This window comes from Marmota flaviventris, chromosome X (assembly GCF_047511675.1).
Source record: "Marmota flaviventris isolate mMarFla1 chromosome X, mMarFla1.hap1, whole genome shotgun sequence".
Lineage (NCBI taxonomy): Eukaryota > Metazoa > Chordata > Mammalia > Rodentia > Sciuridae > Marmota > Marmota flaviventris.
This window is the reverse complement of record NC_092518.1, coordinates 33,905,860-33,927,474: the sequence shown is the minus strand read 5'-3', so window position 1 is coordinate 33,927,474 and position 21,615 is coordinate 33,905,860. Positions and strand designations below refer to the sequence as shown.

General features: G+C 40.3%; 1 protein-coding gene across 2 annotated transcripts; it reads right to left on the bottom strand.

Moving 5' to 3' along the window:
* Window positions 1-4,070: 4,070 nt before the first annotated feature.
* On the bottom strand, window positions 4,071-18,726 carry Ddx3x (DEAD-box helicase 3 X-linked). Of its 2 annotated transcripts, none has more exons than XM_027927266.3 (17): window positions 18,338-18,726; window positions 15,757-15,814; window positions 14,002-14,049; window positions 11,968-12,100; window positions 10,918-11,076; window positions 10,736-10,835; window positions 10,254-10,389; window positions 9,616-9,701; window positions 9,255-9,353; window positions 8,996-9,156; window positions 8,396-8,540; window positions 8,162-8,306; window positions 7,818-7,999; window positions 7,610-7,727; window positions 7,297-7,450; window positions 6,828-6,964; window positions 4,071-6,653 (listed from the first exon to the last, which is right to left on the bottom strand). In XM_027927266.3, exons 1-17 carry the CDS (start codon window positions 18,380-18,382, stop codon window positions 6,574-6,576), a joined length of 1,986 nt encoding a protein of 661 aa, XP_027783067.1. In that variant the 5' UTR covers window positions 18,383-18,726; the 3' UTR covers window positions 4,071-6,573. The 2 variants fall into 2 exon arrangements, with proteins under 2 accessions (XP_027783067.1, XP_027783066.1); XM_027927265.3 differs by having other exon boundaries at window positions 6,828-6,967; window positions 18,338-18,720.
* Between the last annotated feature and the right edge of the window lie 2,889 nt (window positions 18,727-21,615).

The following is a 21,615-nucleotide window of genomic DNA, read 5'->3' as shown; positions in this document are numbered from 1 at the left end:
ACAAAAAAAGTAAACATGTATCATGTGATTCAACAATTGAACTCCTAGGTTCACAGAAAGACTTGTATCATAGGTTCATATACATGTAGTTAATGTTTATAGCAGTATTATTTATAAAAGTCAAAAACTAGGTTCAAGGGGCTGGGGTTGTGGCTCAGTGGTAGAGAGCTTGCCTACACATGGGAGGCACTGGGTTCGATCCTCAGCCCAGGCACAGTGGTGCACGACTGTAATCCCAGCTGCTCAAGACGCTGAGGCAGGAGGATCGCGAGTTCAAAGCCAGCCTCAGCAAAAGCAAGGCGCTAAGCAACTCAGTGAGACCCTGTCTCTAAATAAAATACAAAATCGGGCCAGAGATGGGGTTCAGTGATTGAGTGCCCCTGATCAATCCCCAGCACTAAAAACAAACAAAAAACCACAACCGTAAGAACAACTGATTTTAAAAAATAAATTTAAGAACTAATTTTTAAAAATAAATAAATAAAAACAAGCCAAATATCCTTCATCTGCTGAACTTGGAAATTAGGGGGAGCATCCACAGTACTCAGTAATAAAAAGGAATGACCTTATACGCTGCACAAATCCATAATATAACAAGTTGACAATGATGGTTTTGAGATGTTACACGGATGAGTGGGTTGCCAGGAGTTAAGGATAGGAGAGACAGGTGGCGAAGGAGACTAGCAAAAGATTTTTGTGATGACAGAACAGTTCTGTGAGAGCAAGTATTTTCTGTATATAGATAGTAAATGGAAATAGCAGCTTAATATTCTGAGCAAAGTATATATAAAATAAAATTATTTTTGAATACTTAGCTCCAATTCTAGTTAGAAGGAACATGGTGAGCAAAAACTAAAGTAGAGGTAGAAATAAGCACAGGTGTTTCTGAACAATAACATCACATTCAGCTACATATATGGGAAAGAAGTTAAAGGTGCAATGTTAGCCAGATACAGTGGTGCACATCATACCAGCTACTTGGGAGGCTGAAGCTGGAGGATCACAAAGTAGAGGCCAGCCTGGGCAACTTAGCAAGACCCTGTCTCAAAAATAAAATTTTAAGAGCTAGAGATGTAGAGATGTAGCTAAGAGCCCTTGACTAGCATGTGTGAGGCCTTGGGTTCAATCCTCAGCACCACCACCACCAAAAAAAAAAAAAAAAAAAAAGCAAGGCCTGGTGGACACGCCTGTAATCTGACTCAGGAGACTGAGGCAGGAGGATCACAACTTGGAGGCCAACCTCAGCAACTTAGTGAGACCATGTCTCGAAATTTTAGAAAAGGACTGGGGATGTGGCCAATACTTCAGTGGTTAAGTACCTCTGGGTTCGATCCCTGGTACATAAAATTAAAACTAAAACATTTTTGAAAAAGGCTGTTTATAGTTCAGTGGTAAAGCATGTTCCTGGCATTAGCAAGGCAGGGGCACGGGGAGCTGTAATGATAGATTAATACCCACCATAGGGACCAATTAATAGAATGCCCTTAATCTGTTATAATTTGGAATATAGAGATGCTTCTGCCAGGAAGAAACAAAAACATACTAAAGGCAATTGGAAGTTTGAAAGAGACCATTAAAGGATAGAAAACACAGGACTCCATACCTAAGTTTGCTGCATCAGGATTGCCTGGGAAGCTTTAGAAACACAGGCAAATACCCAACACAAAGATTTCCAAATAAGCCCCAGAGGGGGATCCGTTAGGACAACCGTTCTAGAATCACTTCCCAGGTACTTCTGTTACAATACCAAGTTGACAAGCACACAAGGAAAATCAGGCTCCAAGAGGGAAAGGAGTGATCGGAATTCATCACTCCCTTGTCAATGGCCAGTACTCAGACACCAAGTGGGTTGAGTGACTGGACCCTAAATTAACCTCCTTGCACTGAAAGATAATCCACGGACAGTAGATGGTGGGCTTCTGAGTATAGAAGAGTGAAAAAAGAAGGGAAGAATGGAGGATTTGCAGCAGGCATTTCTCTCTAACATCCTAACCACCACCCCACATTACAAACCGTGACTATCGGCTAAATGAGAACTGTTTCAGTCCTGATTTTATTGTATTTAGCAGATGTAGCCATGAAAATCGTAGCATCCGTGTGTCTCAGTTCTGGTAGGCCCACTAACAACGTTTTGAACAGAGGGAAGAAACTGGAAACACCGTTTGGTCCCCCAGAAGGGTTTGTATTGAACAGTATTCCACTTTCAGAGTATACATCTTGTTCACCTATTCAAGTGGGCATTTATTTCCACTTTGGGGCTGTTGTGAATAATACCGTAAACATTCATATACAAAATCTAAATTATAGACTGGCATTTTCGTTTCTTCTGGGTAGCATTCTCCTAGGAGCGGAATTACTGAGTCATATGGTAATTCTATATTTAAACTCATTGAGACATTTCCTGCTTTGAAATTGATCTTTTACATTTTCTCCCAAAATAAACATCTTCCCAAGCCACAGAATACCCTTCCACAATAGACACTAAACATGCTGAGAAACAGATCATAAACTGAAATGAGGGCAAGATATGAAGCAAAACAGGTTTGACTAGACCCAGAATTGTGTTCAATGAAAACAGAATGGAATAGGAACAGAAAAAAAAAAGCCCAAAATATCCTTTAAAAAAACTTCAAAGCGCTGTCTGCAGTGAATGAAACCTCTGCATTATTCCTGAGGAAAGTGGGGGCGAGACCATTGGCAACCACCAATGTGTTAGTCATTCAACTTCAAAGAACGAACCTGTGCCCATTTAAGCAGGTCGCTTAAAGCAGAGGAAAACACGTTAAGTGTATACTGTTTAAGCATAAAGACATTAGACATTTTCAAACATGTAAGAACCCAGTTCCTATATAAGCCATTAAAAAAAAAAATCCACAGTTGAAATTCAACCCAGATGAAAAAGAACCCAGGAAACATTAACTGCAGCAGATAATAGTATGTATCTATAGTTAAAACCAGAATGGAAATGTAGTGTGTAAATCTAAGGAACTTGAATTTCCATAATTCTAACCCCGCTACACTAGAAATCTCAAATAACTGGACATTTAAGTAGTTCCCCATAGCAGATAAAGAACTCATATTTACATGAACCGGCTCTTTATCTCTAGAATTCCAGTCCCCTTCTGCCACAGGCTTCTCATTTAAACAATTCTTAATCTTTTCACATTGACTACTTTACAAAAACAAAATGGCCTATCATGCACCCAAATTCTGCCTGAAAAATTTAAGCCCAAACTGGCCAGGGTGGGGCATCTGAACTCCCTGGGGAGGCCAAGGGAGGAGGACCAGCCTGGGGGGCTGGGGATGTGGCTCAAGCGGTAGCCCGCTCGCCTGGCATGCGTGCGGCCGGGGTTCCGATCCTCAGCACCACATACAAACAAAAGTGTTGTGTCCGCTGAAAATTAAAAAAAATATATTAAAAAAAAATCTCTTTAAAAAAAAGCCTGGGCCATGTGGGGAAATCCTGTCTCAAAAAGGGGTAGTGATGTAGCCCAGTGGTAGAATCCCTGGGTTCCACAAAATAACTTAGGCCTGCTATTTTGAGATCACAACTGTGAAAATGGCCAACTACCCAGAACCAAGCGTTGTGTCTTCAATGTGGAAAAAACACCACTCAGCAGTTTCCTGTAGTTTAAAGTCTACAGTTATGGCTCACACCATCTCATTAACCTATAGTAATGTCTGTCTGCAGCAGTTGCGTGACAATGTAGGTCTCCTATCACAGACCCACCCCCCCCTACATCCTCGAGCCCTAAATAGATAACCCAACCCAATCCATTCTTATACACCAGTACAACCACCCTTCAAAGAACAGGCTCTCACCCATATTGTTGCTTCAAGTATAGTTTGTAAACTAGTTGCAATACAATTAGATTTCCATCTATTCACTGTATTTGGAAAATGATCTTCATCTTTTATTCCAAAAACTCATATATGATTTATGAGAGTAATTATGAGACATCTCAAAATACAGCAATGGACAATCAAAAACACATTTTACAACTCTTCAGGCAAAAGCACAACTTTATTTTCACCTCTAAAAATAAACCACAATTGACAACAACAAAGGAGACTGTGCAGTTCAATTTTTTATTTTAATAAAATCAGAATATGCACAGCACATGCAGTGCTAGCATCTAAACTAATACAATAAGCAATTACTAAAGCTACAGTGACTTGAGGTTCAATCTTTACATTCAGCAAGTTTAAATCCATTCTTACATGATTTTCAAAACTTTTTTATTAACTGAAAATATTGCTTGCTGATAAAACTTGCTCAAATGCTATCGCTGAATGTACAAGTCACTGATTATGCCAATACAACAAAGATAACCACATGTTTGAGGATTGCAATGTGCCAGACATTCACTGAAAAAAAAAAAATACACACAACTAAACAAAACTCACACAACAAACATCTGAGAATCTGGACACTTCATATCAGTGTTTTGAAGTGTTTCATTAATATCTTAAGACAAGTGTATCAAAACCTTGGCATGATTTAATTTCAAGTCGCCAATTTTGTTTTTACTAACATCAGAAAGTTATGGCTACACTGCCAATGCCGGGTCTGCTTAATTTGACTTAAGAGTTTAATATGACTTAACATTAAAAGCTCACACTACCCCGAAATATATAATTTCACGCATACGGTGACATTCAACATTCAAGTGCCAGTGTTTTTGTACTGTCTTTTGGTCAAGTTTCTTTAAACTTTCAAAGAATCACTTTTAGGCTTACAAAAATAAATATTTGTCAAAATGTTCAATAAATATTACATAAAACTAGCAGCAAAAAGTATCTAGAAATCTGTCGTGTGCAAATAGTTTTCTTCCCAGCTATCATTCCCATGGTCCCAAATAAATTTTAGAATCTAGTCCCATCCCCTTCCTAGACAAGCTGCGTTCAACAATCTCCAAGAGACAAAATAAGATTGGAAGTTTTAAGGACACGCACACAAGACATATATATAAAATTCTCTGAATGTGCAATAAAAGAAGTACTTTGTAAAAAGTTATGGGCAAAATGTACAAGGGCCTAAACCTAGACTAATTGAAATAGCACCATAACAAATGACCTCAATACTGTCAAGTGCACCTACTTAATAAAAGTTTTAGAACAAGGCACAATACACTTGAAAATCTATTGCACTTTAGGAAATTTTTGCCGTCTTCCTATGCCACTGTAAAAAGATTGAGCGTTTTGATCACCGCATTCTGGCCACAAAAATTAGCCCAGAATTCAAAGTGGCAGAGGCATTTTAGTGGTGGACAATGCTCATCTTTGGCCAGATTTAGCATAAACAGACTATAAATACAATGGAAACCTATGCAACTAAAACTGACTAAACTGCACTGTAGAGCAGGATCGACACCTTGTGCAGTTATGTACATATTTCCAACCTGTGTGATCTCAAAGTTTTCAGTTTGTTACTCTTCTGGAGCCATTTTTACAAAGTCTATAGTAAGCCAGTTTAACATCTCAACGCAGCTTGAACAGAGTAATGTGAATCGGCATTTAAAATAAAGCCTGCTGCATAATTCTTCCTGTTCATACCCTCTTGACCAAAAAACATCAACACTAGCATGCGTTATTAGACCAAAAATCATCCAGGGCCCTAATGAGGGCTGGTCATTGCTGTGGTCAGCCATTCTACCATTTCAATTTCATTTATGGCAGGCATTTAAAAAGTCTAAGTAGATGAATTCTCCTAAAAACCTATTTCAAGTTATCAGACCTTTAAACTTTCCCTGTAATGGTATGCCCACATTTGGCTAGCTCATAATTAATGATCTGCCTAAACATTGAAAGAGGAATTGCTGTATTTACTTGCATTAACTTTGAAAACAGTGCTTTGAATGTATGCATGTATTCATACATCACCTCATCATGACTGGAATGGCTTGTTTAAAGACTATCAGGTTCTAAATACCTATCCAGGATAGAGTGAGCAAATCAGAACTTTAACTTAATACAGTTTGCCACATTAGAAACTAATTCCATTGATATGCTTCAAGACGTTTGTTGTTTGTTTTCCCCCAATCTGCAAGTATCAAAAAGCCCTAATGCAGGCTACCGCTTAAGTTTTTTCCTTATAATATTTATGGATGAATCGATGATTCCTGTTAAGTTGTATCACACCTGTGTGCCAAGGTTTGATTTTAGCCCAAGTTCAGTAAATTTATTTTGTCAAAACAATTGATATCTTGAGCATTACTGAGCCAACAGGACATCAAAATAAAAAGTTGTCTAAAGTTAAAGGCACAGTACATTAACAAACAAATGATCCTCAGTCACAAAATTATAAATGCAGTTTGGGATGGGGATAGGCGGGAGGGGAGTTAATCCAAACTACAGCAATGAAGTCTTCAAACCACCTTCCGAACAGGGCTGCTGATTGTTCCTTTCATTTCTTCTTGTGACCTTGAGCTCCCTTAAAAAAAAAATTTCAGTGGAGAATCACAGCTGGTAATGTACTGCGAGTTCTTGAAGCTACACAAGGTATAGTCTGGCTAAGTTACATGTGGTTTCCATATTAGCTTGTTTGGCAGGGTGACCTACTGCAAAGTAGGCTCAGTTACCCCACCAGTCAACCCCCTGGGAGTTATAATTTCCTCCATATCCATCACTGTTGTAAAAGCCTCCATAGCCACCTAATGAGAGATTTAAAAGAGAGAAAAATTAATTAAGTCATCCATCATTAGATACAATCCTTCCAATCTTTAACTATTCTCAAGTCAAGTTACAAAAAGCAATCTACAGTGTTGAACTTCCCCCGAGGGGCTTAATGATGCTTTGAAAAAGGACAGTTTAAAAATGAACACTACCTCCACCAAATCCTCTGCTGCTACCATGGCCGCCTCCGCCACTGCGACTGCTGCTCGCACGGCTGCTGCTGAAGCTGGAACTGCTGGCACCGCTGCTTTGTCGGTAGTCTCTGGCACCAAACCCTCCACTGAATCTACTGCTACAAAGGGAGAAAAAATTGTTGGTTCACATGAAAACAAAAATTCTAAGTAACTCAACTCCTGCTCCAACTTTCCAACAGTTTCTGAGTTTTCCTTTCAAACAATTCCCCAGGCGGCCACACTTCACCACCCAAAGTGGCTGTGAAGTCCTTCACAGTGAAGGACTGACACCTAATAGTCTTACCTATGCAATTGAGGCAGCCTAAGAAAATTGAGCTTTTAAAATTAAATACCAAAAAGTTAACTCTGGACATTACCTCCCCAGAGCAAATGACACTGGGAAGTGCAAACACTTCTCCCCCCTCATTATGTACCACCGATACCTTACCTCTTAGAACGTCCACGACTGCTACCCTTGTAGTGGTGTTCAAAAGCCATGTTTTCTAACCAAGACGGCACTTCTTGTTTAGCTTCAACAAGAAGATCCAACAAATCCTTAGTAATATTTATGTTTCTCTCGTTAAAGAATGAGGTGGCAAGGCCTAGAACAGATCCAAAAAAAGTACATAAACAAAGGTCTTCCACAAAGTGGCCCAAGGGTTTTTTCTTTTTCTTTTGGTTACTGAGGATGAACTCAGGAGTACTTTACTACTGAGCTACATCCCCAGTCCAAACAATCAGACCATCCAGGAACCACTTACCAAGGTTTCCTACACGTCCTGTACGGCCTATGCGATGCACATATTCCTCAATATCACTTGGTAAATCAAAATTGATAACATGTTTCACATTTGAAATATCTAATCCTCTTGCTGCTACCTGAAAAATAACTTCTGTTATATATGGCCCATTTAAAAGAAAGCATTTAAACATGCTGAGCTTGAATGAAAATGATAGTATTATACATACTGCCGTAGCCACTAGAATTGGGCTTTTTCCTGAGCGGAACTGATGAAGAGCCTCTTCCCTATCTCTTTGAGAACGGTCTCCATGGATACTGGTGCAAGCATATCCTTCATGATATAAGAAATCCTCCAGAGAATCTGCACCTTTTTTAGTCTCCACAAACACTAAGGTCAGTGAATCCTTGCCTGAATTTGAAAAATGACAAGGTTTATGTCACTAAAAACAGCTTAATTCTTTATACTTAGTAAACATGCAAAGAGGCAACTGAAATGGACTGTTTTAATATAGAATAAATCAAAAGGAAAGGTAATAAAGACAATCCAAATGGATTCTCATTATAATTTTACCTGTTGCATTTAGGAGGTCAAGCAGAAATGACCGTTTGTCTGGTTCTTCCACCCAGACTACTTTCTGTGTGATATTCTCAGAAGTAGAGCCAACTCTTCCTACGGCCAAAAAGATATACTCATCCAAGAAATCACGAGCTAGCATCTGAAAAAATAAAACAAAAAACATTTTTTTTAAGTATCTACACCAAGATAAATTTCTAAATAAATAATATTTGCAACATCATATGGTACCTGTATTTCCTTAGGAAAAGTAGCACTAAACATCATAGTGTGGCGGACACCTTTTGGAGGCATAGTATCTTGTTCAACTATTCTACGGATCTGAGGTTCAAACCCCATATCCAACATCCGGTCAGCTTCATCTAACACCAAGTATCTGTCACAAAAGAAAATTTAGTTTACAATTTATCAAGAAGTCAAAAGACAGTTTTAGTACAGCTATACTGTAATTACAATTTACATTAAGGTAGTTAAATTCCTTACACTGCATAATGTGGCACAAGATTCTTCCCATTAGGTAATGTCATCCAAGATCAGTGCCAAATTAGTTTTTACTACTTGGATATCTGTTGGTCTGGTCATCCTCAGCCTCTACTAAAATGGTGACTAATTTTTCAACATTAAAATTATGATGCACAAACTTTTTCTTAAAAAAGGACTAAAATAAATCACTTCTTAATCTTTGAATTCAGAGGGCTAGGGCTGTAGCTCAGTGGCAGGGCACTTGTCTGGCATGTGCTGGGCCCTGGGTTTAATTGCCACCACCAAAAAAAATAGATTTAAATTAGACAATATCACAAAAGTAATGGTCATTATTAAAAATTAACATACTTGCAGAAGTCTAATCCAATCTTTCCTCTTTCCATCATGTCCACAAGACGTCCTGGAGTAGCTACTAACAAGTGGCACCCACGCTCTAAGTCTCGAATCTGCTGACCTATATCAGCACCACCATAAACCACACAAGGTCGAACCCTTGATCGGTATGAGAACTGTAAGCAAAACAATTTTATTTCAAGGTCAAGATTTTTACAAACGATCATAAATGTTTTGTTAGAATCAGTAAGAAAGCAATCATTGAAGCACATACTTTTCGGGCTTCCTCATAAATCTGTACTGCCAGCTCTCTGGTTGGTGCCAATACCAAGGAGATTGGGTATTGTTTGCGGCGCCCATACCTTCCGTTCTCCTAAGAAATAAAAACAGTTCATCTATAAGTTAAACCTAACACTTAAAAAGTTCATCACAACATAATTTTCCTTTGAAACTTGGAAAACATTCCTTAGTAGACTAGATAGAATCTTAGCATCATCGAGAAAGCTCTTGCAATAGCTACAAAATTCTACAACAATTTTCCACTTTATAAAGTAATACCCGTCTGGGGGTAAGGTACTTGCCTAGTACTGCCAAGGCCCTGGGTACCAAGGAAAAAAAGATTAATAAGTATTTACCTTCATGGCCCGTAAAGCCTCTCCTGGACCATCTGAATAGATCTGACTCAAGATGGGCAAAAGAAACGCTGCAGTTTTTCCAGACCCTATTAAGAGAAAGCATTTCCATTCAAGTCACCAAAATTCAGGTCAAGCCTATTCACTTTTGTAAATAAATGTCATCTAATGGCTTCTTTCGTAACTTAAACAGTAGAGCTGGGTAGCTGCATCAATGACCACATGACCCACAAAAGAAAACCCATAAATATAAGCCAGGCACAGTGGTATACACCTGTAATCCCAGCTACTCAGGGGGCTGAGGCAGAAGGCTCAAGAGTTCCAGGCCTGCCTGGCCAACTGAGCAAGACCCTGTTTCAAAATCAAAAGGGGGCTGGGGATATAGCTCAGTTGGGTAGACTACTTGCCTCCCATGCAGAAGGCCCTGGGTTCAATCCCCAACACCACAAAAAAATAAAAAGGGCTGAGGATGTAGATTTAAGCTCACTGGAAGAGAACTTGCCTAGCCTAAGTAAGGCCCTGGGGTACCAAACAAAAAAACAAACAAACAAACAAAAAAACACAAAAACCCACAAAAATTACTATTTGGCTCTTTACAGAAAAAGCCTGACAAATGTTTCACTCTTATCAAGTGGCCTTACCTGTTTGGGCACAAGCCATCAAGTCTCTTTTCTCTTTGATAATAGGAATAGCATGCTTTTGCACTGGAGTTGGGCGAGTATAACGAGTAAGCTCAATATTTCCCATGATAATTTCTCCCATCTCCACATCACTGAACTGTTAGGAAATGGAATAGAATTAAACAGCTAAAAACACATTATCTAGAGACATTCTGTTTTATATAATAATGGAAATCACCATCGACTTAGATCACTGATTTCAGTAAAATTGTTACACTTTGAGAAAAATCACCTCTAAGCTTAATCCACATTGAAAACTTTGGGTTCTTATGTTTGACCCATTTCCTACTTAGTGAATTAAATAAAGTAACATTGAATTCATCTGCTCCCTTTTCACAAACCAATGAGGTATCTGATCTACATATGAGAAGCCCATCTCATTCTGATGTGCCGTGGAAAGTTACAATTCCCTCTGTCTTAAAAGGTCAAACAAAAATACTTACACTTTCAATATGTGGAGGACAGTTGTTGCCTGTTGCCTCAACTGGAATGTCATCATATTTCTCAAAGTTAATCCCAGTGTTACCTCCAGAAAAGAGTTCCCTAAAATCAAAAGACTGGTAAGTTTACCTACTACACTAGCTAATAAGCTTCATCATAATTAGCAGACATTTTAAAAACTTACTGTTCCAAGCGTTCACTTGGTGGGAGCGGCTTTGACCAGTCATCTTCATCTGATTTGTCACACCAACGACTATTGCCACCACGTTCAAATTTGCCAAAGCCACTTCTGTCTCCACGGCTGCCAATGCCATCATAGTCACTCCGTCCACGATCATCAAACCTAAATAGCACAAGCAATTAATCAGATTCACATCATTTAGCTATTATCAGATCTCCACCACTACTCCTGAATGCTATCTAGAGATAGGTGAATATTATTCATTATGGCCAACTACAAGGATGTCAACAGCCTAATTCTTGCTGCTTCTTATTTGACAAGGCTTATATATATTTCCTAAAATCACTATTCTTGTAAAGTCATACAGATTATAATGATGCCTCACACATTCCAACATTAAAAAATCAAGTTTTATATGTTTAACATTGGCACATAGCTCACATCTTCATTTAAACTGCTCTTGGATCCAAATATACTTAGTGGTAGGAAAAAAGAAAATAGCACACCAAATATCAATTGTCCAGGTTATAATAGGATGTCATTTAAAGGACAATTCACCTGTGTGACAAATTTTGGATAAAAGGTAGAAAAATATCCTTACCTGAATTAAGATGTTTTTAGGGATTTAGGCCTGTTTGCGAAAAATCAGGACACAGGACTAACCACAGCTATTAGGCACATGGGGTCAGTTCACCACACTTGCATAATCAAAAATATAAGGTGTTTAAAAATTGTCATATAGAGTCCACAAAAATCTCAACCAAATTAGGTTAGGCCATTATATTAGAATATGTAAAACTAGAGAAACAAAAAATAACTGACTTTATGATGCCAAAGAGCAAGCATATTCATATTTCCATCTAAGTTCTATGTAACAAGTTCATTTACTAAAGACCTTTTATAGCTAAGAAATACAATGATTAAACAGACAATGCTTAACATCCAAATAGGCAGTCGGGATGAGGAATTACCAAATCAAAGATCAATCCCTAAATTGCTATTGCATATGCACATAAGGTGACCAAAAAAAAAGAAAAAAAACCAACCACTTACCTTCCCCTTGATCCACTTCCACGATCGCTGAAGAAACTAGACTTCCCTCTAGAATCACTTCGAGAACCAAAACTGCTGTACGCATCCTTATCCTTACTGGAACTCCACCCTGAACTGTCTTTGTCGTAGAATCCTTAAATAAATAAAATAAAAAAGGTACAAACACTGTATTAGAAGAATCATATTAAAGTATTGTCAATCTTTCTGCTTTGTTTTTTTGTTGTTGGTGGGGTACTCAATCCCAGAGGCACTCTACCACAGAGCTACATCCCTAGCCCTTTTGAGACAGGATAAAGTCATGTTAAGTTGCCAAGGCTGGCCTCAAACTTGTGTTCCTCCTGCCTCAGCCTAAGTAGCTGGGATTGCAGGCATGTACCAAACCCAGTAATCTTTCTGCATTTGAAGCCCCCCCCCACTGACTTTTTTTCTGTGGACATATTCCTATCATGTCACTAGAAGAGAATCAAGAATTACAACTGTTTTTGGAGATTTTAAATATAAAAAAATCCAATTCTTTCCACTAGAAAATATTACACACTAAATCAAGTGATTAATCTGACAATCTAAGAATGTTCTGAATGAATACCACCTCTAAAAGGCCAACAGCTTTACCTATAATACAATGGCTATAGTTTTGCCAAATATATAACCATCACATTTTAATTTCTATTCACTTCTTATGTCTGAATGAGTTTGATGAAATAGCTGCCATTGTTTCAATGTTTCTTAGAGGTGGTATTCATGTAAAACATTCTTAGCATGACAGATTATTTGGTTTGATATTATCTTTCAATTTCAATGGTAAAAAGATCAGTGCTTTGTATACATATTATGATGGTTCACCTATCATAAACTTGATGTGAATCAGAAATATTTGGAAAAAGAGAACTCTTCCCTATCCATTCTCAGTGTGGACAGCTATAAATATTCAAGTAAGAGGGTCTCACAAAGGTATAAATTAGCCCTACCAATGACAGGTAGAAGGTTCAAAGACAGAGGATTTAACTATCTTCAATGATACCTTATTAAACAGAGACAACTGATGAGTTAAGTTACTTTTTCCTTCTGCCTCCCACCTCTACCATTAGCCAGCCAGGTACTTTTGCTAACAATCAAGATCTGAATTCAATTTCTCATTCTAAAATCTCTGATATTGTTTCTGATTTCCTATCACTGCAACAAAGGGGGGAAAGCAATAAATATACATTAAGGTCCATCCCAGTTACCTGCCTTCTTTATCTCATATCTTCCTTCCCTCTTGATCATTAAAGTTTTCCTCTAAATTTCATTATTGTCCATTGTATGCAACACACGGCACCCACAATATGAAACATCTATTAATTATCTATCACTACATCACACATGTAATGGGAAGACATTAGATGTTATATTATACTTTCAGTTAAGTAGATGAAACCAGAAAATTATTTCCAATTCACTGGAGTGTGACCAATGCTATTAACTAGTCTACAACAGGGCCATCTTCATTTTGGCACCTATGCAAGACAACTAGGTTGTTATCACTGTGCAGTTTGGTTTCTAATGAAAACTATACTGTGAATTACTACAAATTATGCACAAGAATACTGCACAAAAACCATACCCTTGGCCTTAGAAAGTCTAGCATAGGAAAATTCTCCACTGTTTGATATTAGATGCAGTTTTTCTTCTCTCTCCATTCATGTGGAGTGGGTTCTGGGGATAGAATCCAGGAGCTTGTGTATGGCAAACAAGCATTCTACCTCCGAGCTATATCCCCAGCCTTTATTTTATTTTTTTTAAATTTTAAACAGGGTCACACTAAGTTGCCCAGGCTGGCATCAAACTTGTGATCCTCCCGGCTCAGCCTCCCAAGTTGGTACCATGTGGCGTGACAGCCAGCTAGATGAGATTTTTTTCTCCTAAATCCTAATATTTGAAGAAGTCCTGCTAGAAACACAATGTTTACAGACTTCAAAGTTGCCTCATTTTCCCTAGCTTTAACTAATTTCTAAATGAAGAATTATCTCTACAATGTTGGTGTTAAGGACTTACCTTTAGCAGCTTCTCTGTTCCTTAAATGAGGAGGAATATAGCGCCCTTCTAAAAGAAACAAATATAAAATTAATGCCAAAAACTTTTACATTAGAGCTTTTACCAAAATTTCTGCTAATAAAACTGTTCCCCCCTAAAAATCTCTAGATTCCTAGTCTGCCTACTTGCCTGGAAACCAAGAGGGAAAAACATAAATCTTATTTTAAATGGGTTATAGGTTCATAAGATTTGGGGGAGGAGGCAGGGATTGAACTCAGAGGCACTTAACCACTGAGCCACACCCCCAGCCTCTTACTAATGTTTGAGACAGTGTCTCACTAAGTTGCTGAGGCTGGCCTTGAAACTGGGATCCTCTTGCCTTGGCCTCCTGAGCCTCTGGGATTACATGCACGTACCACCACACCTAACTAGAACTTTATTTGACTCAAAACCTAATAGATGAAACCCACAAATCAAATGCATTTAACTAGCTACTAGTAGTTAAATAACCTAATTTGTTATAAAAGACTACTACTATGTAATAAATCATATGATTAGCCTCTAAGAAGCTTTTGTTTCTGTACCATTAAGTTCCAATACATACATTAAATATACATGAAAAAGTTGCAAAGGAAAGATAGCAAGAAATTGGAGGTTTTAATTTAGGGCTTGCTGAGTTTTAAGTCAACTGTTATTCTGTATGCAGGGAGGAAAACAGCCCAGATTATGGATTAAAAGCAAAAGCAAATTATGTATATCCAAGTAAAGGTAAGTCAACTTGTTTTGTTTCTTATTGTTCTTTTTATTTTTTTCAATGCTGGGGATGGAATCCAGGGCATCACAAACGTTGGCGAACACTCTACCACTGAGTTACAATCCAGGCCCACAACTTGCTTTATTACTAGTACACCTACAATTTGTCTTTTTCACTTCTGGACTGAATATTTTTAAAAAGCTCTCTATTAGGAAGAGCAAGTCCTAAGATGCCCAGCATGGCAAATTACATTAATACTAACCTCTGACAATCCCCAAATAACCCCTTTGTATAAAAGAAAAAAAAAAAATCTTTTGCCAGAGTTCACGTTCACAATGTATACTTATCGAAATATCACGTGGTACCCTATTTTTTATCTGTTTAAAAAATTAAATTTTAAAAAATCACATTTAAAAATCCTAGCCATCGGGCTGGATTTGTGGCTCAGTGGTAGAGTGCTCCTCTTGCATGTGTGAGGCAATAAGTTTGATCCTCAGCACCACATTAAAAAATATATAAAATAAAGGTATTGTGTCCATCTACAACTAAAATTTTTTTTTTTAAAAAATCCTAGCCATCACCCCCAAATTCAATATAATCTGTTCTATTAGTAAGTCCCATGTTCTTTAAGAGAAAGGATCATCAGTAGCTGATGAAAATGCATGTTTCCTTAACTGAGTTTAATTCTGGTCAATTCATTCCAACAGGAATGAACACATCCCTACCACCTTTCAAACTAACTGGGCTCACAATTCATAAGACATAGTCAAAATCTAGGAATAATTTATGTATTCTATAAGGTTCTTCTTAATGGTTAACTGCTGTTATTCAAAAGAACCAACCCTTTTATTACCAGAAAGGTCACAATGCTTCAGATTGATCACTAAGTACTACATAACACCAAATCTACATAATTCTATGCATAAAGTTGAAGAACAAATTCTTAAATTTTAAGTACATTCATGGAAATATTGAGATATTGAGCTCTAATACTCAATAAGTCCATAAAATGTATTACTTACTGCTGGCTGTACTTCCTCCAGTCTGATTATCTGAAGAGTTCAGGTCTAGGCCAGCAAACTAGAAGAGAGTTAGATAGTTAGCAGCCCCAGTGCTAAAACACACTAAGATAACTAGTCCTGCATTCAAATAGTTACCCCAGATAGTTCACAGAGCAGATGAGAATGTTCTTAGTGAGAATGAGACCAAGATCGCTTCGAAGACATAAGGCTCTGAGAAAATGCAAAATAGTACCACTACATAGATACTACATAAGGCAGCACAGGAAGATGCTGGTGCAATCCAGTACCAACTGGGTCTGAATTTAATGTTAGGACAAATTCTGATTTAACTATTCTTTCGTTCCTTTATCCCCAAATAAAACACTAGTATTTTAAATTAGGGTAAAATACTCTGCTCCTAGAAAGAACATTCTACCACCTTTGAATCTCCACTTCTATCCATCCCTTCACACTAATGGTTCAAAGCCTCAACATTATACAAAAAAGGTTATGTAGTGCTATGTTCATGACGTTTTATAATAGCTAACCAAGAACTACCGACAAGCAGCAAGGGAGGAAAAAACTACAAATGCAAAAACAGATTACTTTTTTTCAGAAAAGCCACAGAAGACCAAGTCATCCAGTACTGTTGCCATGTGTCTACAAGAGATGTCATATACCACAGTTATAAATCCTGTTGTTTAAAGCTCAATATGATACTGCCAAACTGCAAGTATCAATGGAGTCACTGAAAATTGGCAGCAGATGCTATCTCAAATAAATTATAAAGATGAGGACTTTAGGGACCTCATTTCCAGAATTACCATTGGCAAAATACGCTGCCAAGCGCTCTCTGCAGTTAGTTAATAAAGTGATACTTTAAAACACAACAGGAATACAGACTTTCTTTTTGTACTTGTTACAGTATAAATTGTTTTTAATTTTATACTGTTGCAATATGAACATTATCAATATGAACCCTATCAATTTATAGCAAGCATAAAAGCTTCTATAAATTGATAGGGTTACATTGTGGCAATTTTCTCAATAGTGAATTTGCTTGCGAAAAATTCCTATCTAAACTTTAACGACCGTGAAGGCATAATTTTTTAAGTTAAATTAATAACAACAATATTAATAAAATTAATTATAACAAATATAAGGTTCATTTCTGCCTACAATCTTAAAATCCACACCACCTATGTGGAGTATGTTAAAACTGGGATTAGCCTTGATTGCCCTTGATACAGGATATTTTTGTCTATGCTCCATTCAACATACGAAATAGCAATAATGTGGAGAATTTAATATAACTGTTTCATTAACGGGAGGTGTGTGTGGGGGCGGGTGAGTATTCCCTAAAGAAGAGCTCGTTAAACCCTTCTTCCAGATTACACCTCTTCCTCTCTGCCAGGAAAACCTTAGAAGGGATTCCGATTAAGACAAAAGAGCCTTCAGACCCATTCCCAAAATTTTACTCCACATATAGCAACAAGTCAAACAAAACTGTTTATCTCCCCCTAAGTCCTCTGGTGAGTCCCTGGATCAAACTTCACGAACATGAGGACACTAAAAAATAACCCGCGGTACCACCACCCCAAGAAAAACAAAGGGCAGCCCTAGGCGAAATAGCCACACTGACCATCTCAAGCAAAATGCAGTTAAGAGATGCGCCAGGTCCTTAACCTCCCTGATGTCTTCCCGCCGCGTTCAACTGTATCTCCAGAGCCTGGCGCCACTTCTTACGCAGCAGCCCATTACTCCCTCCCCTTCCCCCCTCCTCCCTGAATTTTCTGCGTCACAAAACTTTCCACTCCGGAAACGCGGCCTCCCCGGCCGCGACGCTGAGCCTGCGACGACCCTGCGGAAACTGGGCTGTAGCGAAAAGAGGCTGCGGAAGGAAACTCGGGAGGAACTAGATGCCCGTTCCATCCTCCTTTCCAGGCCCCCGCCAGTCGTGGGGCCGCTAGCCCGGCCTCTCCCAGCAGTGGGCCACAGCGCCGCCCAGCCACCCAGCACCACACAAAGGAGGCCGCCGCCATTACCAGAGCGAAGGCCACCCCCCCGCGTCGCCCCCTCCCACATTCCAGGGCAGCGTTTCTCAACCGCTCACACGCACACGAACACGAACACCGGACAACGCCGGGTCTCCCGGATAGGAATCCGGGCCGCGAGAGCGGTGAAGACCGAAGCCCTCGAGGCCAAAAGGGTCCTCATTCGCGCGCTGTCGCGCTGCGCAACAACCCCCCCCCCCAGCAAACGGGTCACTAATCAGCCGGGGTTCGCGCGTGCGCGTCCCTGCGAGAGCGCGCACCCCTCCCCCCTGCCCGCCTGCGCACGCACACACAAAAGCCGCCATTGTACTCGGCCGGGGGACAATACCGCGGGCCAAGCCGGGGCCGGTCCCGGGCCAAAACGACAGCAACCACTGGCACTCCCGCCGCCTCCCCGTCCCTCTAAAGCCCCGGGCACTGAAAGTATCTATCCCGAGGAACCAAGGAAATATAAACTAAGAGTGCCACTTAGCGCTGCGCCATAAACCAGGTTAGGTCAGGGGACAGATTCATGCAGCGGCCACCTTGGTCCGCTCCTTGAAGCTCACCTGCTGGTCCAGCCCGAGCGCATTTTCCACCGCCACATGACTCATCCCTGAAGAGTACCGAGAACTCGGAGTCTTCTGCTGCTGAGCGAGTGTGCTTGGTTCACCGCGAAGGCCCTCTCACGGGAGAACTGCGGCTCTGGAGCGCACGGCGCGGCCACCGTTCTAATATACCCACTCGAAAGACTGCTACGTCAGCACGTAAGACGTGTGCCCTCCCTCTCACATCCGCACTCCCGCTGCCGCTTCAACTTCTGCCTGGCTACTGCGCGCTCTTGTTTCTTAACCTCGCGGGATTTCGCAGGCAGTCCCGTCGCCCCCTAGTCGTACAGCCTTGGAGCCAGGCACATCAAATGCTGTTCTGTTTTGCTTGAGCTTCACTGGCCCTGCTCTCCGCTAAAAACCTTAGAGTTCTCGAGATCTCGCGAGAACTTGCTGGGTTTTTTTTTTTTTTTTTTTTTTTTCTTTTTTTTTTTTCTTTCGGCAACAAGGCTTTAAAATTTAACTCAGGCCTCTTCACTCCCTTTTCCTCCCCTATGCACCTAGTGTTCGTTCTTCTGTTTCAGCGCTCTCCCTTTACTCTCAGTTCCCGGGCGCGAAGACGTCGTGGGATTTTTCTGGTCTAGTCAGCACTTGATCTTCCGAGTGCAGCCTTTCCAAAACCGGAGTTAGGCAGAAAGAGGCCCGAAACGGAGAGGGCGGCGGGTCACGTGACCGCAGGTGTTGAGCGCGGTGGCCATTTTGTGTAGCAGGAAACGGTGACTTGAATAGAGTGCTCAGAGAGGGGGAAGGGAGGAGGTGGGAAAGGGGGGAAGTGGAGGGGGGAGGGGGAAGGGGGGAAAGGGAGAGACTCGGGCTGGTATGGTGACCGGGGTGGGGTTGGGGTAGAAATGAGGGGGAAACTGGTGGCTCCGCGGGTGGCCGGACGCTTCACAGCGTGGTTGCCTAGGTAGCGAGGACGCCGCCCCCAAACGCAAAGGCCCCCCCGCCCCGCGCCCCCAGCTATGAGAGAACAATGAGACCATTATGTGCTGGGAGCGCTCTCGGGACCCAGACCTTCTGCCGGAATGCGGGCCACTAAATTTAGGCCTCTAGTCTCCTTCCCTGGCTCTCCCCGGGCCAGTAACCACCGGCCCTTCAGGGACTCGGCAGGGATGGGGGTGGGGTGTGAACTGCCCTAGGGCCCGAAGTAGTGGGGAGGGGGTGTTCCGGACGCAACCAACCCGGGCTCGGGGTGACCCCTGGCCACTGCAGCGAACGCAGCGTTGAAGGAAACGCGTTTCTGCCTTCGGAGGAACCGCTTATTGTCGCCCCCTCCTCGGCAGGCCACTCCTAGTCTCAGCTTCGGTTCCATAGACCTTTAAATAGGGAAAAAAATAAAATGTTTTCACTGGTGTCTCCCCGACTTTAAGCAAATGATCACACATACTGGGTTCTTATAAAATTTTCCCACCCTCTTCTGACCCTCAGCCTGACAATAATACGCAGAGTTTTCTGCCATCCCCCACAAAGGCTTCTACTCCCCAAAATTCAAATTGCTCGTCCTCAGCACATAACTTACCATACACATAACTTCTTTTTACAGTTTTTAAAAATTGAAACTGAAATTCTAATGAGATAAGAGGATAATACAACACTGTATCTCGGGACAAGTTGTTTAAGGGCTTTGAGTCTCAGTGTTCTCATCTATAAAAGGAGTCGGTTAAACTGCATAACCCTTGTAAAGGACTCAACTCCTCTGTGAACTATTTTTTAACGCCCCCTTTAGCCATACTGAAATAACAAATTGTAGGTAATATAACCTACACTGAACTATACCTACTTTTAAAGAAATGATCTAGTTCTAACATAAAAACAATGATTATAATAAAACAATGTAAGTTTTAACATATAAATACTCCCACGCAACTACATTAATGATAGATACCTGCCAGTGAAGCCCCCAAATGCTGATGTTTTCACAGCTCAAGTACCAGAAGCAGCTGCCGCCTCTGATAGCTTCATTTTCCAAAATGGTGAACTCTTAGCTAACATTTGAAACAAAGCAGTACCACTTTCCTTCAGTGGATACAATTCAGTGGCCACAGGAACTGGGCAAAAATACTTTGTATTTATATGTGAGACAGTGTCCTAGCTTGGATGATGATGAACTACTTTTTCACCTTCCGAGCTCCCAATGGATCAATTCTTTGTTGTATGGAACTGATAAGGCCTCGCAAAACATCTAGCATGCCTGATTTCTGCAGATTAAATGCCAGTAACCCTGGCCAGTCATTGTGACCACTAAAAACATGCAGGTTTCCACCATACCCTTCTGAAAACCACTAGTCTTAATGATCATCCGAATCCCTGCCATGAGATTCACAAATTTTCACAGAGCATTGGTGAAATGTGTTCTTGGTTTGGCTTCAGTTTCCTTTTCCCACAGACCAGAGTATATATGAGTCCAAGATGCAAAAGCTGAGTTTTTGATAGCTCTTCAAATTGCATGTAGCAACCATGAGATGTGCCAGCTCCCCTGGTTCTGGGCTGTTTTACTTTTAAGTAGAACTGGCATGCAGAGTACTTAACCGCCATGGGAGTATCTTTAAAAATTAAAATATACAGCAGTTTCCTATTTTCAATTAACCCCCAACTCATACACATATGCAGTTCAAACCACGAGGGCATTTTGTTAATCAATATGTTATGATTGAAATATCAAATGAAGAGGAAGTGGAGAAACATACAAAGCTTTGTCTTCAAACATTTTCATTCCTAAAAAGAGCCATGTGCATACTTGAGGCAGCTAAATGAGTCAACTTTCACCATGCTCCAAATGACTTTTCCATTAAGCAGTCATTTGCATATCTTCTCCACATGGCAGTCATTGGCAAATTTTATTGGAAGTGACTTTAAAAGGGTTAGAAATTACCAGGGACATATTTTTGTTTGCATGCTCACTTTGCTATCTTCTCAGTCATCTTAAGCTAAGTGCCCATATGGAAGCAAATATACTATGTGCAACATACCCCCATCGCCCATCCCTGGAGGCAGCCCAGTGGACAAGAGCCTGAAATTCCTGGAACTCACAATAAGCTCCCTGCTTTACTGCTTATAAGCAACGTGACTGGGGACAACTCACTTGACATCTCAGTGCCTCAGATACCTTATTTATGGAATTGGAATAAAAGTAGTTTCTGCCCCCAAACCGTGTTTGGAATGCAAGGCCTCGTACATTATAGTGGTTTGCAGAGAATAAGAGTGTGGTCCAGGGTAGCTCTGTGTACATTTCTATTGCC